This window comes from Tyto alba, unplaced genomic scaffold (assembly GCF_018691265.1).
Source record: "Tyto alba isolate M040663 unplaced genomic scaffold, T.alba_DEE_v4.0 Super-Scaffold_16, whole genome shotgun sequence".
NCBI lineage: Eukaryota > Metazoa > Chordata > Aves > Strigiformes > Tytonidae > Tyto > Tyto alba.
In genome coordinates, this window is record NW_024881278.1 from 8,709,366 (window position 1) to 8,730,915 (window position 21,550).

At 44.3% G+C, this 21,550-nt stretch overlaps 1 protein-coding gene across 9 annotated transcripts in view; it reads right to left on the reverse strand.

Moving 5' to 3' along the window:
- Positions 1–692: 692 nt before the first annotated feature.
- Positions 693–21,550, reverse strand: part of KIZ (kizuna centrosomal protein) — a 51,624-nt gene continuing 30,766 nt past the window's right edge. For 3 of the 9 annotated variants that reach the window (XM_042789680.1, XM_042789677.1, XM_042789684.1), the window contains 5 exons: positions 21,135–21,294; positions 20,054–20,119; positions 10,885–10,984; positions 2,756–2,799; positions 693–937 (listed from right to left, as the gene is read on the reverse strand). In XM_042789680.1, the coding sequence (XP_042645614.1) occupies positions 834–937; positions 2,756–2,799; positions 10,885–10,984; positions 20,054–20,119; positions 21,135–21,294 (474 nt within the window). In that variant the 3' untranslated portion in view covers positions 693–833. The other 6 variants (XM_042789678.1, XM_042789679.1, XM_042789682.1 and 3 more) reach the window with 6 other exon arrangements.

The following is a 21,550-nucleotide window of genomic DNA, read 5'->3' on the forward strand; positions in this document are numbered from 1 at the left end:
TAAATGCTGCTCTGTTCCAAAATGTGCCAAATTAGAAATGTACATTTTATGCATTTCTTCTTCTTGATCTGTTGCAGAAGAAGATAAAGATCAGACATGCCAGCCCACCCCAAGGAGCATATGTATGCATACCCAGAATGCTTGCTTGCTTTTTTCAAAACCACATCTAGCTCTGTAGTCAAAATACAAGCAGCAGAAGAGGACGGTCTTCACATTCACAGTGTGACAAAAGCAGGGGCCCAGCTGGCCGGAGGAAGCGGCACTGCCGAGCAGCTTCCAGCCAAAGGGCGGTGAGGCCGAGCCGGCTGCTCAGTACCGCTGCTGAGCCCAGATCCCCCCATCATCCTGCACCTCTCCTCCCGGTGCCGGGCAGGGGACGCTCGCCCAGAGCAGGGGACTGTGGACACACAGCTCCCAGCCCCAGCAACAACGAAACAGGACACTGTGGGGAGGGACCCAGCTCCCTCCCTGGGGAGGAGGTGGTTTTATAGCTAGCCCCCGTCCTCCGAGGTAATAATGCTCAGAGATGAGCACCGTGCAAGCATCTCGGAGCAAGTGGGCATCTCATGACATATCTTCATTTATTCCCCGAAAACAAACAGATCACAAAAAGGCGCAGTCTCATGGGGCAGGATTGCCGTCAGATCAGGAAGACACTTAGCAGTTAAGAGAAAGCATGCATACAAGGAGGCCGTGGATAGTACCGAGTAATATTTATTTTGTATTTATATTTTCTTTGATTATAAAGTGATGAGCTGCACTTTAGATAGCGGCACTTTCAATAAGTACAAGATGATTTTGTTCATTTCTTCCCAAAAGCGAGCAGGGGAATCTTAATCATAGAAGTCATCAAATTCGTCTGCTTCTGTGCTGTGAGCTTGCGGGCGCAAAGCAGCCTCAATCTCGGAGCTGCTGTCGTCGGATTCGCCCCAGAAAGCTGAGGGTGAGGAGAAAAAACAGCACAATTATAAAATCTTTTACGTGTTTATGTCATTTATGTCACAGACATGATAATTTTACGGCTCTCCGGAGGCAGCTAGGCTCCATGGCTTATGGAGAAGGCCGGAGTTTTGAGGACCGCAAGACCTAGGTGTGCGTTTCCGATCCGGCGTGCTGTCAACACGTCGCGTCTCCGCTGCCAGAGCTGCTGTGGCCAAACAGTGGGCTCATTCAGAGGCCCCACTTCATTGTTCCTCAAGGTAGCTTGAGAGAACATTTCCACTCCAAGCAATTTACTTGACCAGCTGCTGCCTGAATTACAGCTTTGTCTATTATGTTCCACGTTCTCCCTCTACTTGACCCTGCGGTGAAGTCACAATCGGACCATGACGTCACAGAGTTGGCATAAAAATGGCAATGACGTCACAAATGAAAAATCACCACTTTGTGACAGGATCAAACACAGGCAAGACTGACTTCAAAGAACTGCATGGCTTTAACAAACAGCTCCGGGAATTGGCAAACAACTTAACTGAAATAAAAAGAATCACATTTAAAGTCGGAGAGCCTGAGAGATTCCTCAATATGTAAATTCATTTGACCTATGGGAAAAAAAAAAAAAAAGTGAAAAGCCTGGCACACGGGGAAGCGCAAGTGGAGGCGCCAGTCGCTCCCAGTGCCGCGCTGTCTGCCTGCTGCCAGCTGAGGGCTGCTCGCTGCCCAAGGCCAGCGCAACGGCCACGACGCCTCAAACGAGCCACGAGGCTCAGAAACGGGGATTCGGGCAGCAGGGGAGAGGAAGGCCACCGTGCCTCATACAGACATTTCAGCTCGTGTGTGACCTAGTGTATTAATGCGTTCCGTGCTTTTGATGGCACAAGCTATATAAACATCTTATCTACAAATGCAGCAGCTGCATCTTTCATCCTATATCCCCGGCCCCCTGGACGGGGGGGGTTGCGCTCGGCTGGGGACATCAGAGCGGCGCTGGCCGCACCCTGCACTCGCTCCTGCGCCGGGCGCCTGGGAAGCGCCTGCACGTGCCGAAAGGCTCCAAAAAATGAAACTCCCCAGCAGAGAAGGAAATGGGTCAGGGAAGTGGCAGCGCCTTCCAAATGGCACCAAAGCAGCCGTTGCTTATGGCGTCCTTAAGTCAGCTCAGGTGCCACACCTCTCAAACGCATTCTGTCCCAGTCAGGACTGCGCAGCGCCTCCAGCTGAGCTCCAGGCAAGGAGCTCCCTGCTCCCAGCGCTGACTTCACTTATGGGAGGCTCCGTTACCAGTGGTCAAAAGAGAAGAATGAAATGCAGGGGAGACTGAAAACATGCAGGGCCCCAGCACCGATTTAAAAGCAAGCCTGCATGCTCATGGAAAAAAAAATGTTCCAGAATTTTTGTTCCAGGTGCACAAGCAACTTTGTGCGCTTACCTAGTGTGACTGCAAACACACGTGCTGCTGCCCACCCGCTTCTGCAACCCGTGTTTCAAAGGGAAGGTCAAGAAAACACCAGGATTTTCTTTCCTTCTTTAGGTTTTCTTCTACCTGCTATTCACTACCATCTGATGTAAACCCTGAAGCAAAGATCACTACTCCGTCCACGCCACATGCACTATGAAGCATGTCCTCTCTGGTCCAGAATTTGTCACTGTCAACTATTTGCTGGCTCCTGTGTCGAGACAGGGCAATTCCATGCTTTCCTATCTACTTAAGCTCATATTTTATATGGTTCCATAATGGAGTCCTTGGAGGTTTTCTACAATGTAAGTTACACTTAGAAAGACAGCAATTTTAAATAGCATAACGTTGGTTTCTTACCTTTGGATTTTATAGCAGCTACCATTCCCTTCCTGGTTTTGGTCCTGCAAAAGAGATTTCAAAAAAATTAGCTCAATGTCACAAAATTAAAAGAATGTAAATCGACTTTTAAAAAAAACCCAAAACTGTGAGATGGTTTAAAAAAACCCAAGCCACCAGTAACACTTGTAACTGCTTTTTTTTAAAAAATAACTACTTTGTCAAGGGTTTCTTCACCTTTATGTCTTCTAAAAGGTGGAGAAATTAGCATGCAGCAGGGACACCGGCCCAGATGTTCAGGCAGCGCGAACTGGAGTCGTTCCTTGGTAACGGCGCCGATTTACACCAGTAGTGAATTAAGGGTACAAAGGATCAGAGCTCCGTCTATCTTTTGCAGCCTTTCAGATAATGCAAAGAAAGTAAAGAAAAAAAAAATGCAAACAAAAATAAAAGCACCCCCCACTGATGCTCACTGAACTTCCTTATTCCCCTTCCTGCCAGCGCACTCTGCCAGCCCGGCTACTGGTTCCCAGAGCATCGTCCGGGCCCTATGTAAATGTGCCATCTCCCAGCTGCCTTTGATCTTACCTTGATGTATATGCAGTTGCGGCTCGGTTCTGTTAAATGACTGCTCTTGTGTCTAGAGCATCACAGGCCCTTTTGAATCTCTCAAACAAGCTGGAATCATTTTGATCTTTTGTGTGTAGTGTGTGTATTGTGTTGGTGCTGTGAAATAATCACACAGGGGCAATGGTGGAGGAGAATTAACAGTCCTGCAGTAAGCTTGAAAAATAAAGCTTCAGCTGATTTTAATAAGGAAGATCAAATAGGAGATATTTGTGACATTACTGTGTGAACTAGTAGAACATAAGCAAACATCAAGCTGCAATTTGGAGCTGTTGTCACAGTCAAAACGGGGCTCAGTCAGCTGTCAGAAATGTCATACAATTTGCTGCATTTCATTTAAAAACATGGCAGCTAATATGTAATTGCTTAAAGCAGGGAGTTAAAAATATTCTAACTACTATTGTGGAGGCATTTGTGAAGGAGATACCAAAAAAAAAAAAAAAAGCAGAGATGATTAATTGCTTGTCTTACACCCCTGTATTCAGTAAGAATTTGGGATTGCAGCGGGCAAGCTAAACTTGAAGCAGTGGGAAGTTTCATTATGTTACAGCTACATGTTACAGAAACTTTTAAGTAAGAGAAAGCTCATACTGTTTATATCATATTCCTTTTCTACAAGCTGTGGATGCCATTAGCACTATTCTTTACAGATACACAAAAAATCCCAGAAATAGAATATTAAACAGCCAAAGTTAAACCAAGACCCCAAACTGAGGCTTCAGTGCTGATAACAAGTAACAGTACTAGCTGAGTATTAATGGTGACATAACTAATTATTAACTTACTATTTCTTTAAGTGAAAAACTTTAAAATGTTGGTCTTCAAATGCTTATCTGATGTTTTGTTAGCACACCATCCCAACGCCTCTCCATTTTACTGAGTCAAACCCTATGCTCTATCACACTTCAACTTCTTGTTCAAATACATTTACTTGACAGCATCTCCAGCAAGGGTTTTAAGTCAGCACCTCTGCGTTGAGTCCTGCAATACGCTGAGCACCCCTCACTGTTGCTCACTTTGGTGAGATTTCGCGACCTCCAGCATTTCCCAGGAGGTGCTCCACGTAGCCCAGGCTCAGCCCATAAAAATGTGCTCAAGACGCTGCAACTCTGGCGGCAGCACCGTTTTTCCCCTGGGTGCAGAGTGAGAAACCACTTGTTGCTGAGCTACAAATTAAGAGGTGACTTCTGTGGCAGACTGCACAAGAACCATTTTATCTGAAGTAGTTTGGTAAAACAAGATCAGGCAGCTACTGCTTCCGCCGCCTGCCGCTCCGTCTCCCGCTGTTGAGAACGGAGGCGCATGGGGCTGCCTGACTCAGCCACGCTGGGAGGCCCCTAACAAGTGATTTTTTTTTTTTTTTTTGCTCCACTTCTCCTTATGGTTCCAGCCCAGCTCAAATGCAAGAGGGTTGGTCATCTGGGCCCAGAGCCCCTGTGGCACTAAGGACCACCACGTGCGAGGCCAGCGGTGGAGGAGAGCCCGGGTCTCGGGCGGCTTGGTCCTTGTGTGCAACTTGAAGCACCGCAAGGTGCTCCAGGTTCAGCTGAAGGCCAGCGGTCTCACGGAGAAGCTGTGGTGGGCAAGGACCACCATGGCTGTGGAAAGGCCTGGAAACCTCTCTTCTGCCCCAGCTTCCCCTGAAAAAAAAGGTCAGTGCTGACCGGAGAGAGGGGGGGAAGGCAGATGGTTTGTATTCTACCAAAACACATCCACTTGCTGGGGTTCATCCTCCCGGGGCCAATCCACTGCACCCCAAGATGTGGGATTCAGTCCCAGAACAGCAGCGCAGCACCCCGGGAGCTGGGTGCAATAGTGTGACACAGCAGTCTGTGTGGAGAGACGGGGAACAGGGTGTTGGCAAAGGCTTGGCACAAAAGCTGTCAGCACACAGTGGAACGCCGGCGCGGAGGGGGAAAATGGAACTGGGACATCAGAAAAGCCAGAGCAGAACCAGCAGCTCTGCCAAACCAAGACTGGAAAATACAGCAAGACAGCTTTGTAGCAGGGAATAAAATTTGTGAATACTAGGTCTGAAGTGTTAGTCAAGGCTGTTAAGATGCAAGAAGACCTCTACACTGCAAAACATTCGTATTCAGAAATCGGCAAAATTCAATCCTGAAAGTTATCATCTGGTATATTGAGCACACAATAACCAGAGACCTCCGCGGAGAAATTTTGGGAGTATAAATGAAGTAAGGCCAGTTTCACTGCCTCGACTAATCCCCCGCCGTGACCCTTCGATACCCATTTACACATTTGCTTCTTCCCTAAAATAATTCCAAACTGAACCCAGGCTCTAACAAAGAAAAAACCCAAACCAGTTTAACTTCAAAGGGCCTTTTAATCTCTCCTTTACTCTGATGAAACAGGCTTTTTGTATTGAAGATGCTGTAACAATAAGTAATGAAAAAGCTCCAAGAAATTATTTTTCTCTCTGTAAAGAAAATTAATATTAAGGGGGAAATAACAGACCAACAAGAGCCAAGTTAACAGAGATAACTCACTGAAAACCAGCAGAATATGTTTACTTTAGCCTGAGTATCTTTTTGCTAAAGCACCTGTTGGACCTTTCTGCTTTAGTGTCAAGTGAAAAAAGACACCCAAATGCCAAGGGAAAAAAGAAAAAAAAGACACCCAATTGCCAAAAAAAAAAAAGACACAAAGAAAACTACCTAACCATCAAGGAGGGGGGGTGGAATCCAAACCAAAACAAACCAGCAAAAAGCTCCCAAGCAGCAAGAGAAAAAACCACCACCCGAATGCCAAGTTTTATCAGAAAAACAAACAGAACGCCAAGTGCAGCAGCCTGAGGAACACCGATGCTCCGGCTAATCCCGACAGAGGCTGGAAGCCTGCGCGCCTCCGTCCTGCACACGCGTTGCTGAGGCGGCACGCCACGGAAAACAAATCGAGCTTTTCATTTTCCCAGGGTGGTGCTTGTTAACCCTCAGTGAGAGAAGCGGTGAGGCTTCTCCCTAGCAATACGTGAGGATGTGGAGTCGCAGATCCATCTTTAAAAACCATTTTTCTTAAAGCATCTAAAAGCCTCTTGGCCGTAGCGAGCCGGGCTGCGCAGTGGCAGTGCCTCCGACGTGACCGCCTCAGCCGGGTAACCCCATGATCCGGTGCCTGCAGGAGCCTGACAGCTCCATCATTTTCTGCTGACCATTTACTAGAAATTGGGCACCACAGAAGTATTCCCCATCCTGGAAAGTCAATATAAACTAAAAGATCTATTATTCATCATGCCAGACCTGGAGTAATAATACTGAATTTAAGTAATTACACTGCAAATAGGATGACCTTTATTTCAGGATACAAAGATCTATATCGAGCTACATTTAAGGCTGTTCTCTGTTTACATATACCACACTGAAGAAAAAAAAAAAAAAGATTCTCGCCTAGAGAAACCTCTAGCACAAAGACTGCATCACAGCGCTGTGATGAAGCTGTGTCGGAAGAGCATAGGGCACCACTGCAAAAATAAACTCTATTTCCTCTGTACTACAAAGGCAACGTATTTAGAGAGATGCTGTTGCCTCTCTCCACAAACCAACCATTCCCCACCAGTATTCGTAGAGCCACTACAACATCGCTATTTCTGCAACAGCTGGATGTTAAGATTTAGGAAACAGAGCTCACAGAAATAGCTGTAACGTCACAAAAACGTGCTTGAATTTACAGCCGGCTTCTTACAGAAGTGATCTGACAACTGAAAGTACGGCAGGAGGACAAAACAATGGGGTAGGGGCTGGTTTCGGGGTGCATCGCTCAGGAGCCTGGAAGCACGCGCAGCCGCTTCCCCTGGCTTTCCTGGTGAACGCATCTCCTGGCCTCTCCCAGCCACAAGCCTTGGGAGTTCTTCCTCAGAGCCTGGGCCAAACCGGGCAGTTCCCCCCCAGCCCAGTCTGCTAAAGCAATGTCAGGGCTGGTTTATGAAGGTGGGGCTGGGGGGAGGATGCAGGGATGCGCAGAGCCCGAGTGCCCTCCCATGGCCAGCCCGCCTCGGCGCCGCGAGCAGCGGCAGCGGGCCCGCTGTTAACTGAGAATAATTAAGAGGATGAATTATAATCTGCCAACTTTTATTTGCATGTCATTACATCTGTGTTTGGTAAAGGCAGCTTTCGACTAAAAAACAGCCTTCAGAGACCAGACCGGATTACTTCCAGAAGACAGATTAATCAAAGTTTAAAATACTTTACACCTGGTTTATGTCCTGACAAATTAAAATTGTTCTTTGGTTCTCAGTCGATAATGCATCTTTAATCTTCAGATTATTTTGAAACGAGACAGCGCAAACAAGTCAAAGAAAAAAAATAAACGGCTCCCATCAAAAATTCGGAATTACCCAGAAAGCTAGTGACCTCCACTGGCTGCATCCATCGCTACAGGACCACGAAATGCCACACACAGCGCCTGCTGCCCGCTCTCGCTGAGAGATTCAGTCCTGACTTCTGGTACCTTTTCCCCCAAGTAATTGTACAATTTAACGTGGACTTTCCTGCTGCAAAACGCTAACTCCTCCAACGAAAGTTGCATCTCCACGCGTGTAAATATTCCCTTGGTAAAATAAATGAAGGCAGGAAAAAGTAGTTTTACAGCTAAACGTAGAGCAGGACAATATTTGCGGGAGAAGAGGAAGCTCTGGCATGCACCTCCAAACAAAAGGGAACAAGTGGTCTTTACTCGGAGAGCAGCTTCCTATTAAGACTCACTCCTTCGTACATTATGCCTTTCATCCCCACTCAACCACAAAATGATTTTGCTGTAGGAAATACAATGGCAGAAAAAGATTTACATTGAAAGAATCTTTAATAATAAACTGTTGCAGATCTGCCTACTTCCCCATGATTTATAATACAATAAACATCGGATTCTATTAAGTCTCATGCACTGAAGACATGCACTGAAAAACCGAATATGAAAGCCCTCAATTCTTCCCGTCTCCAGTACCATAATAGTGAAATGAGCATGTATAAATGTGCTAAGAGTATCTCTTTGCATCTTTTATAGCTTGTGTGTATTAATCTGTAAAGCTTATTAAGAAAGTCATTGCTATGCAAAGCAGCACCCAATCTCTTTCTCTTGCTTTTCAACAGAGTGCAGTGTTTAGCCAATAGGACCGGTCCCCTGCCCCTCATTCCGCATTCATAACATGCAACATTTGCACAATGTATCTCTCAAAGGCTGCTGAATAGAAAGCCTTAATACTCATGTAAACAACTGCAAACCAATTACTTAATGAATCAGGCCCACACATAATGAGGTGCCAGACAAAGAGCTATAAATGCATTTTTGCGCCCGAGCCTCTGCTTTAAAGTAAAATCCCTCAGCTGTAGTTTGGGCTTAACTGGCACATCATAATTATTGTCTGGAGGACATCAGAGGAAGCCATTTTTTTTATTTAGGTCCAGCAGGGTCTTTCGCGAGGTCACTCATCAGCTCAGTGACAAAACGGAGCAAAGAAGAATTTATAAAAAGTACCACAGCAGTGCTACACAGTTATGTTTATTCTCAAGTAGTGGGTTTCGAGACCACTTGTAAAAGCAATAAAGCCCCAGAAGTGACTGCAGTAAGTGGAGCGCTTAAATGTGAGCGGTGAAGAAATCACGCTGCGTCCTGGCCGCGAGCAAGCAGCCGGCCGCCCTTCCCGTTTCTCCGTCCTTCGCCCCGCTCCTGCCGCTCCCCGTCTCTGCAGAGCGGGTGCCCAGTGTCCGACAGCAAGGGCTGCGGACAAACTGCCTGTCTAGAAGGCTGTGTTATTTTTGACTCATTTAGAAAGACTAACTTTAAGCCGTCATAAGAGATTTTTTTTTTTTTTTTTTAATTAAGGCAGTATTATCGTGTATCAGCGCATTGAGTGCAGTTGCTTCTCAGCACTGAAAGGCCTGAAATTACAGGGCAGAGTGAATTATTTTAAAATCTATTGCAAATAAGAATTTGAAAAAACAGCAAAAACCCCTGTATGTCATGAGCAGCGTCTGAAAAACACCCAAGTTGCCAAACGCATTATTAGCAAGCAGCGCAACATCCAAGGAGGAGAAAGCTTAGAGACTTTTTTTCCTAAGGTAAAAAAATTAGATCATTTTAAATGAGACATATTTTATTCAGATGCTTAGCAGTGATCCTGTAAGCGAGTTCTTCAGGGCCCAATCCTTTCTTCCTGCTGTCCTGAGCTTCAGCAAATGGCTAAAATTTAACATTGAAAAATTCATCTATAGGAGCACCCTTGCACTTCATAGCATTAGGTAGTATGAGTTGTAACATCATTCACAAAGTTCCAGAAATTTAAAAAGGAGAAAAAAAAAAAAGAAAAAAGAAAAAAAAAAGAAAAAGGAGGAAAAAAGGGAAAAAATAAATAATAAAAAAAGAGCTTGAACATCAGACTGTAAGAATTAATGCTAAAGAGCATGAATGGCATTCATCAATACTGTATTACGGCTTGTCTTTATTTACTGTACTTGAATCAACACAAAATGCAGAACAACACTTGCAAAATTAGAATTGTCTCCCATATCAAAACCGACCTCATCAGTGGCAGCATAAAAAAAGCCACAGAAAGACAGCGATGCCGTATAAACAGGAGGAGTTAAAAATTCACCAGAACGCTTTGAAGTCTCTTCCCGAGTGCTGCTGCTGGCAGCTTTCAGACCCGGAGCCGCGCAGCAGCAGCAGCACCCACTTGCTGGGCTGTTCTAGTGAGAGCAGATACGGACCTAAGCCCCAGCCAGCGTTCCGTGAGATGGCCAGGTTATATCCTATTTTCTGCTGCTTCTTGACCACTAATGCGACTGCTGCTGTTTGATTACCGTTACATGCCAATGAAGAATACAGGGAACATCCAACAGGACTGCCCAGGACCCAAAGGGAACTGCTGCAGTTAAAAAAAGTCGGCTTGTAGTTTGTTGGGGACTTTTAAAATCTTTTTTCTCTTTTTTTTTTCTTTCATTTCAAAAATAAATTTTTATTAAAAAAACCCCAAAACACCTGTGCCCTTTAAGGTGCATGTAAGGCCATTAATTAAACATACTCAGTTTGAAAGCAAGAAAGGCATGTTATAAATACCCCAGTATCAAATATTTTAAAAGCCCCAAACCCTGAGCCCATGAAAAGCCTTATCCAGTTACAGCTAGTTTACATCTCGAATACACAGAGAAGAAACCCACCACTTTATTTCTTGAAGACTTTATGTTTTATGTCTCCCCCTCTCCTGACAACTCCCATTGTCTGGCCCCTGAGTAGCCCTACTGAGAGCAGCTGTACACGCTAATTTGTGGTTCACTGAGATGTCAATTGAGTCTTAAAATGAGAAAACAACAGCTGCAAAACAATACTTGGCTTTGGCACAAATATTTTCGAAGGTGTACCAAAGTTTAAGATGTTTTATTAGATAAACATAAATACAAACCTTAACCCTAGACCCGGTGAAAAAATAAAATAATCAGACGTTCAGTCATTTTTTGTCAGCGTTTCTCGTTCTACAGAAGCATGTCACATGTTACAGGATTTAACAACTTTACCTTGAGAAGGGAGGACTTCTTTCATTCGATGAAGAATTAGTTTCCGAACGCAATTCTTGGCTTGCTTTTGCTTTGGAATCACCATCATCACTATCCCAACCTGTTAAGTAAAAACATGAAATACAAATTTTCAAATAATGATGGCTGGACCTTACAGCAGAGCGTGCAGTCCCCAGCAGCAACACACTCTTATTTTCAAATAGATGCACGTAATGGCCATACTTTTGGTCTGATGACAAAGTCTTGAGGAGCACGCAATCTGCCTCAAGATTGTTTGCTCATGATTAAGTGGAAATTAGTTAAAACACTGGAAACAAGACTCTCTCGCTACCAATTAAGTTGTCTGATGATGATTTCTTGGGAATAGTGACATTTTTTTTCTAAAATTAGGTAAAACATGCAAAAAGAGCAAACACTGAGATTCTCTTAAGAGCTGTACTGCATCATGGCAACTTTAAGCAAAACTTAAAGGATTTCTGGGGTTTTCTTACTCCTTTTTTCTTTTTTTATCCTGGAGTTCTTGTTTACTGTAGTTAATCAGGAAACAAGGTTATTTTTATTCTCCTTCCCCTTAAATGTATATTATTTTGGTTAGTTACAGTTCTCTTATTTGATACATCAGCATTTTCAACCATTCTCTTGAAATAGAACTGCATTTGGTAAACACAAAGCTTGAGATTTTCATGACTTAAACAGCCAAACACCCAACTATTTCAAAATCTTTTATCCATGCCTTCCTTTCTCTCCTCTCCCCCCGCTCTGTGTATCTCATTTCCATTCTGTAGAGCTTGATTTCAAAAAAGAAAAAAAGAAGAGGTAAATGAATTCATTCACTGGAATCGTACAATTGCTCATCTTTGTACTCATTTCCAAAGAACATGGTGCTCAAGTACAAATCCCACTTTAAAAGGCTATTTTGCATATATATATGTAATACTGAGATTATAAACAAGCCCTGATTGTTACCAACTTCATTCCAGCCCCGGACGATTTAGTATTTCTGTGCATCCTGGACGCTCAAACTGGCTGTGCACGTTACCCGTCCGCCCCAGCGGCTCACACCCCTCTGCACTGGGATTTCTGCAGCACGTCTCCCGCTCGGTCTCGGACACCTCCACTGCAGAGGCACTGATGCCCAGGCGGCACAGGGCTGGGGCACTGCACCGGCAGCAGCGTGCTGCTTGCCAAACAGAGACTGACCGCATCCCAGAGTAAAAAGAAATCAACAGTGAGAAAGATAAAAAAAAAAAAAAAAAAAAAAAAAAAAAAAAAAAAAGAAGGGGAACCTCCCCCCCCTTGCAGTAAAGCACTTAACACAGGTGAAAAGCAGTTTCTGGAAGTTCCGACTTGATTAAATCAGCTTTTTTTTCAGAGGACATCCTGGGTGCAAGACTGCCAGCAGCGCTTTTCAGGGCTCCTCACACACGGCTTCAAACTGCGGCACGCAGCGCAGCCGAGACGACGTGCTCGCTTCCTGCCTGGGGACAGGCCGGCTTTGCGTCAGGAGGGCACCCTCGGCCTCCAGAAAGCCCTGCGCAAGGCCAGAACACCGCAGGCTCTGCAAACACTCCAAATCCAGCTACGTGCCCCTGCAGGCGTGGCTCCCGCGTGCCCGTGCCTTCCTCCTTGCGTGAAGGAGCACGGGAAGCAAACGGCCTCCAAGCAAATCATCACCTCTAACCACCCTTCTTGTCTTGGCCCTGCACAGGCAGAGGGACACATCCGCTTCCTTACAGCGGACTGAACGCTCTTCCTCCTGCCCAGCCACAACAGGCAGAGAGTTTCCAGAGCAGCCGGTAGCTTCAGAGGGTGTGAGCATGCTGGTTAAGCGGCTGCATCTGATGCGTGCCTCTCAGAGCCTTCCCTTTGCTTCAGGGAACCCCCCCGAGCAGGGACCCGACACCTCACTTGCTGTCCATGGGGTCCCCTGCAGCAGGAACTCATCTGCCAACTCAGGGAAGTGCTTCCACCCGGGCACGAGTAACTTCCTCTGTCGCTGCTGCACGCTCTTCCCATTCCCCAGGGCGGTGACACAGAGCCCAGTTGTGATCCAGTCGTACCTGCCACACCTTCTCAGTTGGCACTTCAAAGTCCAGGTCTTTGTCAGCTCTACCAAAACTCAACCTGGGCCACTGTTGTGATGCAGCTCTCCTTACAGCTTCTGCACACGCACCAGCCTCAAAAGACCATTCCCTCAAGCTTCCCATGCCTGCTCTGGCTCCCCTTCCTTCACACATGAAACAATAACTCAATCTACTTGTTCTTCACCTTTAAGACCCTTCCGAGCCCAGCTTTGCCCAACCTGTCAACTATAACACACTGCTAGGCTATCAATCACCACTTCTGCCTCAGTTACACCAGACTGCCTAGCCCATTAGTCCAGTCATTCCCCTTGAGCATGTTTGTGCTGACTAACATCCTACGTACCCTACCAAAATGGAAGATCCTTCTAGGAACTCCTAAGTCCCCCAGCTCACCCCTCTGGGAAGCCTGCCGTGGTGCTTCATCTGGGCTGTAGCACCCCTGAAGCATCTGACAAGACATAAACGCTGACTGTGTTCTGAGCAATCACTTGGCTCTTACCTCCTCTTACCCTGCTCACTCGTTTCATCCCCACACCCCCAACAAGGTGTCCACATTGTAAGTTGGTGAAAAGGAAGAGTTTTGGTTACGGACATGCAGCGCTGACAACAAAAGCAGCCCAGCCTGGGCACACGGCAATGCTTGCTTCACCACTGTGAGAAAGCACAAGCGGTTAGTGCAATGTACAGGGCAGAGAAGATACAAGAGATACACTGCTAGGAGAGAAAACCCTTAGTACTTTGCTCCTAAAAGAACTGCATTGTGCCATAAAGCCCTTACGCAGATCAGTGGATTTCCCTCATAAATACAATCGTGTTTAAGGTTAAACGCAACAGCTCAAAAAGACACTTTTGTTCTTGGGGGTGTGCGTGTTTCTGTTGGTTTGCCAGAAGCGCCTAACTTGCTGTGCTCTAACAGCCAAATGCACCCTCCCTGTCGCAGGCTGGGGACAGCGAAAAGCATGCTGTGCTCAAACACAAATACACGTTTTGCCCTGAGCACACAGCAGAACACGACAGCCCTGGCAAGATAGATGCACCGAGTGGAAAAGAGAAAAAACAAACAAAAAAAGGGTTTAGATCACATCAGCAGCGTGCAGACCGAACCCCCTGGATAAAAGAATTGCCAAGCACCACAAAATCATTCAGTGGGGAGAGTGGCGCTGGGAAGCAGAAGCGGAGGTGAGACGAGGGCTGTGACTGTGCTGCTGGAGAGCAGCAGCTCTTCCCTGACGCTGCCCCGTAACGCCTCCCAGGCCGCACACGCAGGCTTGTAGAGCACCTCTCCCTTCCCATCTGAATTTGGTCTGTTCTTGCTACTCCAGGGAAAAGACGGACACGTCTGCTTGGTCCTCTCTTCCCGCGCAGTTTTTGGAAGGAGCAGCCACAGCACATCACCAGCTCCCCTATTCCAGAGACACCCCAGAAGCAGCGCAGGTGTGCTGCAGGGCTGAAGCTGGCCAACTTGTGCTGCACAGAAACAACTGAACAAGCTTCGTGAAACGCAGTCCTTAAACTGGGATGTTAATAATGGGAAATTCTTAATCCAATCATTCGAGCAATACTGCAGCAGAACGGGACCTGGTGTGTCCCAGACAACACAGCTCTTCATGCGCCTTCCTCCCTATGCATTGTTCCTTCTACTCAGAACTAGCAAAGGATCTGTGATACCACTATTAATTAAAAACATTCCATACTTTTCAACTTTGAATTAATTGTGCAGTTGGCATGGGCCAAAGCAGCTCTCATGACAGCTTTTACAATTTTATTCTGAACAAAATGGGTGTAGTCTTCTTCATTAGCCAACAATTCCAGGAAAAACCCACCATCATTGCATAATGAACCACTATTATTTTGTTCTGCCAAACAGTTAAAAGTGATCTTTAACCCAGAACATACTGTACCAGCACAGAACTGAAATACAGTATTTTCTCCATGTGTTCCACCTATCACTTAGGGTTGCAGCATCTATCAATTTAGAGCCAAACATCTCAGCAGCTACAGAAGTGATGTGATGTAATTTTCTGCAAATGAAGAGATAAGAAAGCTCTTGGCCTCGTACTTGCAACATTTATACCTTGCTAATTGTATTATCTCTGTCACAAAGGAAGAGGCCAATGCTTTTTAAACATCAAAACCAGCATTAAGGCCCTTCACTGCAGCTAGAGTCCCAGCACAGAAGAGTCATCTGCAGATACCAAGTCGTCTTTCTATGAACAATCTCCAAGTGCTTGACTCCACCTGTCTGGAAATGGGAAAGCTAATTCATCAGGTTGCTGGGTTTTAAAATGCAGACTGGGAAAACAGAAATACCACTGTGTTCATGTGTAGCCTGTACAGTTTGTGAGCAAAACCGGAATCTTCAACCTAAGCGACAAAGCACGTAAGCAAGCCATAGAAGTAGTATAGCAGGTGCTGCTCTAGCAGGAGAGGATCAAGAGCACTTTGTGTGCCACTCAAAAGCTTTAAAGAGCTGTCATCCATTATTGCCAATAACAATCAATAATCCTGTATGCAAATGGAGGTAGTCGGAGGGCAAAAACCCCCAGTGCTTTTGCAGACTCAACCCAGACACATTCCTGCACCTTCCTCTCGTACGCAAGTGAAAGCCCACACCAAAAATAACTTTGCTTTTCCTGTGTGCTTTTATCACCAGTGAAGTAATGAGCAGCTCAGGTATTTCATCTGTCACTAGACTCTGAAGTCAATAATGCCCTGAAGGGAGTATTACCAGGATCAGCTGAGCCTGCAAGCTGTGTAGCTTTACAGTTACCCTGGCAATAGTTATTGCACCCACATTCAGAAGTCCTGGTAGGCCTGGGCTGCCATACTGCTAGGTCCTGTACCAAACCAGAAAACTAACAATACTTCCTGCCCAGAGGAACTTTAACTCTGAACAAGCCCCTCTACCACATTAGTGCTAATTACTGCGCTTGCTGATAATCTACAAAGAGAATTAAAGGTGGGCTCTCAGCTGCCGCACCACTGCCAGCACACAAACAGCTGCTGTGCACACCTCTGCCTTGGGACCAGACGTGTGAGTGCCAGCTCTTAGATGCACTGACTTCCCTTGCAATAAAGCAAAAAAAAATGTGTATAGAGAGAAGATAAAGGCTACCTGCAAATCTGATTGAAGGATTTGCTCTTCGGAGAGCAAAGTCTCCAAATTAAAATGTGAGTAGAGCACTGCAGTAACCAGTATCCAGAAGTAGGTCAAATACCAACAAATATCTCACCAATTCCTTTCAATGGAAAAGGATAAATATTCTTCTTATAGTAATATATCAATGTACAATGCTATCCTCTCAAGGGCAGACACTCGGATGACCAGCGGACTCGGGAAATGCCAGTGGAGCAAGCCATCCAGTGAGAATACCTCTAGAAGCTGGTGCCTCTGTTTAAAAATTGAAGAAGAATTTTCACCCAGAATTCATAACTATAAAAGGACTCTCAGATCTTTCTGGAACTTAACTTGAGCAGCATAAAATACCACTGACTGGAGAACGTAATCCAACCTAATTTAGGCAAAACGTATTCTTACGCTGTCCCAACGCGGTTCTGTCATACCACAACAGCAGCAGTGATTAATCACGTACAGATGAACTTTTTTCCTAACAGCAGTTGCGAATGGGTTGATATCAAATGAAGCAAGAAGTTGGGTAGACTTATTAATGCCTTTATTAGTGCACTCCAAGTGGAACCTCGGGAACCTTTTAACTTCAAGCTCAAAGGAGGACCTCACCGGGAAGGACGCGTGGGCGTGGGAAAAGCATTGGCAGGATTATTGGCTCATTAAAGGTGACCTAAAAAGGAAAGCAGAATTGCATTTGTGCTTTTTCATGTTCCCTTATGATATATAAAGAAGGCCTAATTTTTTTTTTCTTCATAAGAGGGTTTTTCCTCTTCATTTCTACATTAGAGATTTTTATACCTGGAGAGTAGCTGGAAGGTGACATTCAAGATGTTGTGAAAATGAAGCCTGATGAGCGGAGAAGTAACGCCATTTTTATTTAAATGCTTTGTATCTTCAACGTCTATTTAAATCAAAGACATAAATGAAAGGTAGAGAGAGAATCTGGTTTTATTAAAGATTTAACAAACCTGCCCCTTCAATAAAATCAGCAGTTTCCTACTCATAAATGAGACTCTTAAACAGTCATCCAGCAAAACAAGAAATAATGGATTTATCCTTTCTTTTTAATCTCTCATTATTCACCTACCTCAGGAACAGCAAAAAAGCCAAACAATTTCTTTTACATGTCTTCCCACGATAAAAAAGCATCCGTGAAGAAAATGAGAACAAGTCTACGTATCCTCCTCTATCATACAACCTGGTATAAAATGAGATTGCTATTAATAGCTAACTCCTCTCTGGGTGAGACCATACACAAAATATAATCCTTTTTAAGTCAATTATCACAACATGGCTTGTCACAAGCTCAGGACAAGGCTCTAAGAAAAAAATACCCATCTTTGTGCTACAAGCTACATTGCCCCCACGCCGCCGGTTGATGATGAGTTTGGGAAGCTCAGGTAGCCTGCCAGGATGGGAACGGCTCAGTAGATGTGTCCGGCCAAGCCTCTGCTTAGAAAAGCCACGGATGAAGTCAGGCCTTGCACAGGCAGCTTCAGGTACCAACACCGGCTGGCCCTAAGGGGCATCCAACACCATGCCAGCTGCAACTCTAAAGCCCTTTTCCCCAAAGCCACACAGCCATTTCCTTCCTCCCCTCTAGGCAATAAAGAAAAAATACAAATATTTCTGGAATATTTAGAGAGTATTAGAATACATAAATGTTTTGCTTCTTTTTTTCCTGTAACAGAATTAAAAGAAAAATAAACCAAAACTACAGAAGCATTCACAAAGTGTCATCACAGAAGACTGCTTGGAAGCACATCCACCCAGCTCTCACAATGAAGTCCACCAAAACCCAAAAGCCCCAAGGCTTCCAGTGTTTCAAACCAACACTTAAAGCCCTTAAAGAATGCAGCATGTACTGAAAAAAAAAAAAATAAAATTTGTATCCCTTAAGGTTAGAAAAAGTTGCACAGCGAAATGATCATGTATAGCATGAACATTAACTATCAGTTCATCTAAAAAACACAAAGCCAAACCCTCAAACAAGTCATTTGAGGCCAAAAAACAACACAGAGAGATGCTGCCTCTATTTTAGGCACAGAACAATTTAAAGCTCCAGGGCCACATTCTACAGCAAATAATGATGAACAAAAAGGAAAAAAGCGACAGGCTGGAAGGACGCGGAGCCAGAAGAGAACAAGAAGACCAGAGAAGATCATGGGCTGAAGATGAATCACATCTGAAAGGAGCAACTTTGCTTTCAAGTGAGATATGAAAAGCCTCACTCCTAGAGACAATGTGACCGCTGGCTACTGGAAACACACTACAACAGACCAGCAAATAAAGCAGACTCAGAAAGAACAAATTTTCAACTGAAGTTACTGGTTTCAGCGTTTAGGTTAGGGAGTTTCTCAGCACTGTCACCAATAGGCAGTCTTAAGGGTTTGCATGCCCAATCAGTAAGAAGGCTATGGGAAAGAAGGGAAAGGGGATGTCCATCACACCTTGGCTTTTGACCAACTGACCTCTAACACAACCACCCGCTGCACAGACCATCAGGGTCCCCAGCAGGAAAATCTGTAAAAGAGAATTCCCTGACAAATCTGTATGCAAAACCATAGCTAAAACCAGTACTGGCAAGTCATAAAATTCAGGGTTGGGAAAAGGAAACCAAAAGCATGGGCAGCTATGGAGATCCAAACTAAAGGGCCTGTGTTCTTCTTAAAAAAATAAAAAAAAATAGTATCAGTGATGGCATTATTTGAAGGGAGTCACCATTCCTGACACTGTTCTTGCTGGCACTCTCTGCTGTTCAGGGAATTTAAACCCCAGTCCTCAAATTAGAATCCTCTTAAATGACAAACAAAATTGAACAAATCTCAAGATTTTCAACATTTCATATTAATTTTCAAATGAGAAGTGTGTTTTGATCAAGAAAAAGATTTAAGTAGCTTTTAGTTCCTCTGAAAATCAATGCAGTTCATGTTTTAAAATATGCTGCCATGTGTGACTGAAGAACATTTTAAGAAGCAGGATAATGGAAAGCATTCTACTCTGTAGAAAAAAAAAATCTAAGTTTTATTGGGCTAACATAGGAATATTATTGCTGCAATATAATTCAGGAATACAAGAAGCACATTTTTATATTTCAGCTGTGAATTAGGCTCAAAAAAACAGCAGAGGAAAACCTCCATAGAGAAATGAATTGCTCTCCGAAAGACAGGCTATTTTGGGGCTGTAAAAGAGCAGAAAAGCAACAGCGAGCGTTGCATAAGCAGATGCCCTCGCACCTTTCTGTCAGAGTACACACCTGCATAAATAAATATTTAGCCAAACATCAAAATTTATAAGGAAGAAGCCCACCACTTTACAAAATCAGGCAAAAGCAAATTGAGACTCATTGCAAAGAGCCCTGCCCTGAATTCTAATGCGTTACTGATACCCCAGGACCGACAGGCTGCGACATCTCGGGATCCTGAGCAAGCCTCAGACATCTGCTGCGAGAGGATCTGAACACGTCTTGATAAAACCTTATTGCTAAAAATTTGGTGTTATCAGGCAGCTTTTGTAACAGAGGCAAAGGCTCGGCTTCCTGGCTAGTGGGGTTTTTCCCTGCGCTTATTCTAATGATACACATTCAATTACTCGAGAAAAGAAAAGAATCAAATCAGAAACATCTGTAGTTTGCCATATAATTACTGGATCTTCCCCATGGAGACTGACCTTTGTAACACTGATACCGGGACCTGAAAGGCTAAATGACAGGATATTCACATGGTTTAAATGTATAACATGATTACAAGGAATTAAATAGGCGCTGTTATTTTCCATCTTGGTTTATGTTAACATAAGCGAGGACTTTATGATCTTATGTTTAATCTTTGTGCTCAGTATGTAGTAGCTGAATTTACTCACTATTAGTGGACCCAGACCACTAACATGCCATGTTTTGATTATATAATAGAGTTGAATACTGGATTCAAGGTTAATATGCAGCCATTACTTTTACCTGTAATAGGAATCTTTTCGACCGTGCTTTCTTCCTTGCTCTCATCTTCACACCAGCTTGTGACTTCTGGATGTGAACACACCATAATGAAACACATTTCAAAGTCGCAGTGATCAGACTGGTTTGTTTGCTTTTAAGCCCTACTCCCTTTAATTTCTCACTTTTGTTATCTCTTGTTTATTGATCTAAACTATCCATTACTGTTCTTAAAAGAGGCGCCTACTGTGAACTTTCCTCACATGCGAGGCTACCCTGCCTCTCTGTAGCTTTCAGAGAAAAGGACACGCTAACCAAATGTCTTAAATTATTTAAGACCCAATGGGATTTGGGAAACAAACAACCCACAGTAACTCTGCGATCTCATCCTGCAGCCCGACAGCAGCAGCGTATATCATACCAACCGCCGAAAAATAGTTTAAATCAAAGTCTCCGTCTCCTCCGTGGATAAAAGTCGCGTGGATTTAGGAGGCCTAAAGCAGTTTGTTTACATTTGCTGTATAAAGAGCATTGCAACCTAATTGCCTGTCTCTTCCGGACTTTGATGTAAGGGATGCTCCGAGAGCAGACCAAGCAAGTTGCCGCTGCCGGTTATTACACCGGACTAATATATTACTTCCTTATCTGAAGAAATTAACTGGGTTTTCACAAATGCATTTACCTTCTAAGAGCTGAAACAGCACCACACACCTTTCTCAACATGAACCCTTTTATTTTTGAAAATTTATGCTGTGGACTGGCTTTATAGTAAAAGGCAACAAATATATCCCACAATTTCTAAGCGGTAGACATTTTTAAAATATGTGCAAACCTATAGATCCCTTTTTAATAACTGCCACAAGGCTTGCTTTTCTACTGCTGCAGAAAAAAACAGTCACAATAGGCACCACTCATTTTAAGAAGCAACAAGAATGACAAACTATACGGAGATATTTAGGAAAATCCCCCCAAGTCCATTACACATATGCATTAATTTGCCAGTCACTACAATACAGTCTCTTGCAGATCTGGATAAAAAATACATCTATATCCAGAGGAGGACAGTAACTTTGAGCGCGCAGCCGGACCTTTTAACACTTGTTACCTTGTTCTCCCGTGCCGGCAAGCCGGGGAGCATGTGTCGCCTGCTTTATTTCCCCGCCGTCATTTGGGATCGATGGCAAGCTGTAAGATGATTCATTACTCTGAATAGATGACCTATCCCCACACTCTTCTGGAAGGACCTCTCTCAACACCGGTAGAGCCTGCAGCATTAAAAAAATAAAAATAGCTGCAGCCCTATTATCCTTCGTCTCGAGCATTTTCCAACATACATTTAGGCTAATCTATACTTCACAATGTAATCTGTTTCCAGGGTGTTTTTGTTAGATGTTAAATTACCTCTGAGTTAAATCACGCTAGCTCAGGAATTTAATTCTGCCTTCAAGTAACACAAACTCTGCAGTCTTCTTTTAATCACTAGGCTTTCTGGAAATTCTCGGTATTCCCTGCCTCATGCAT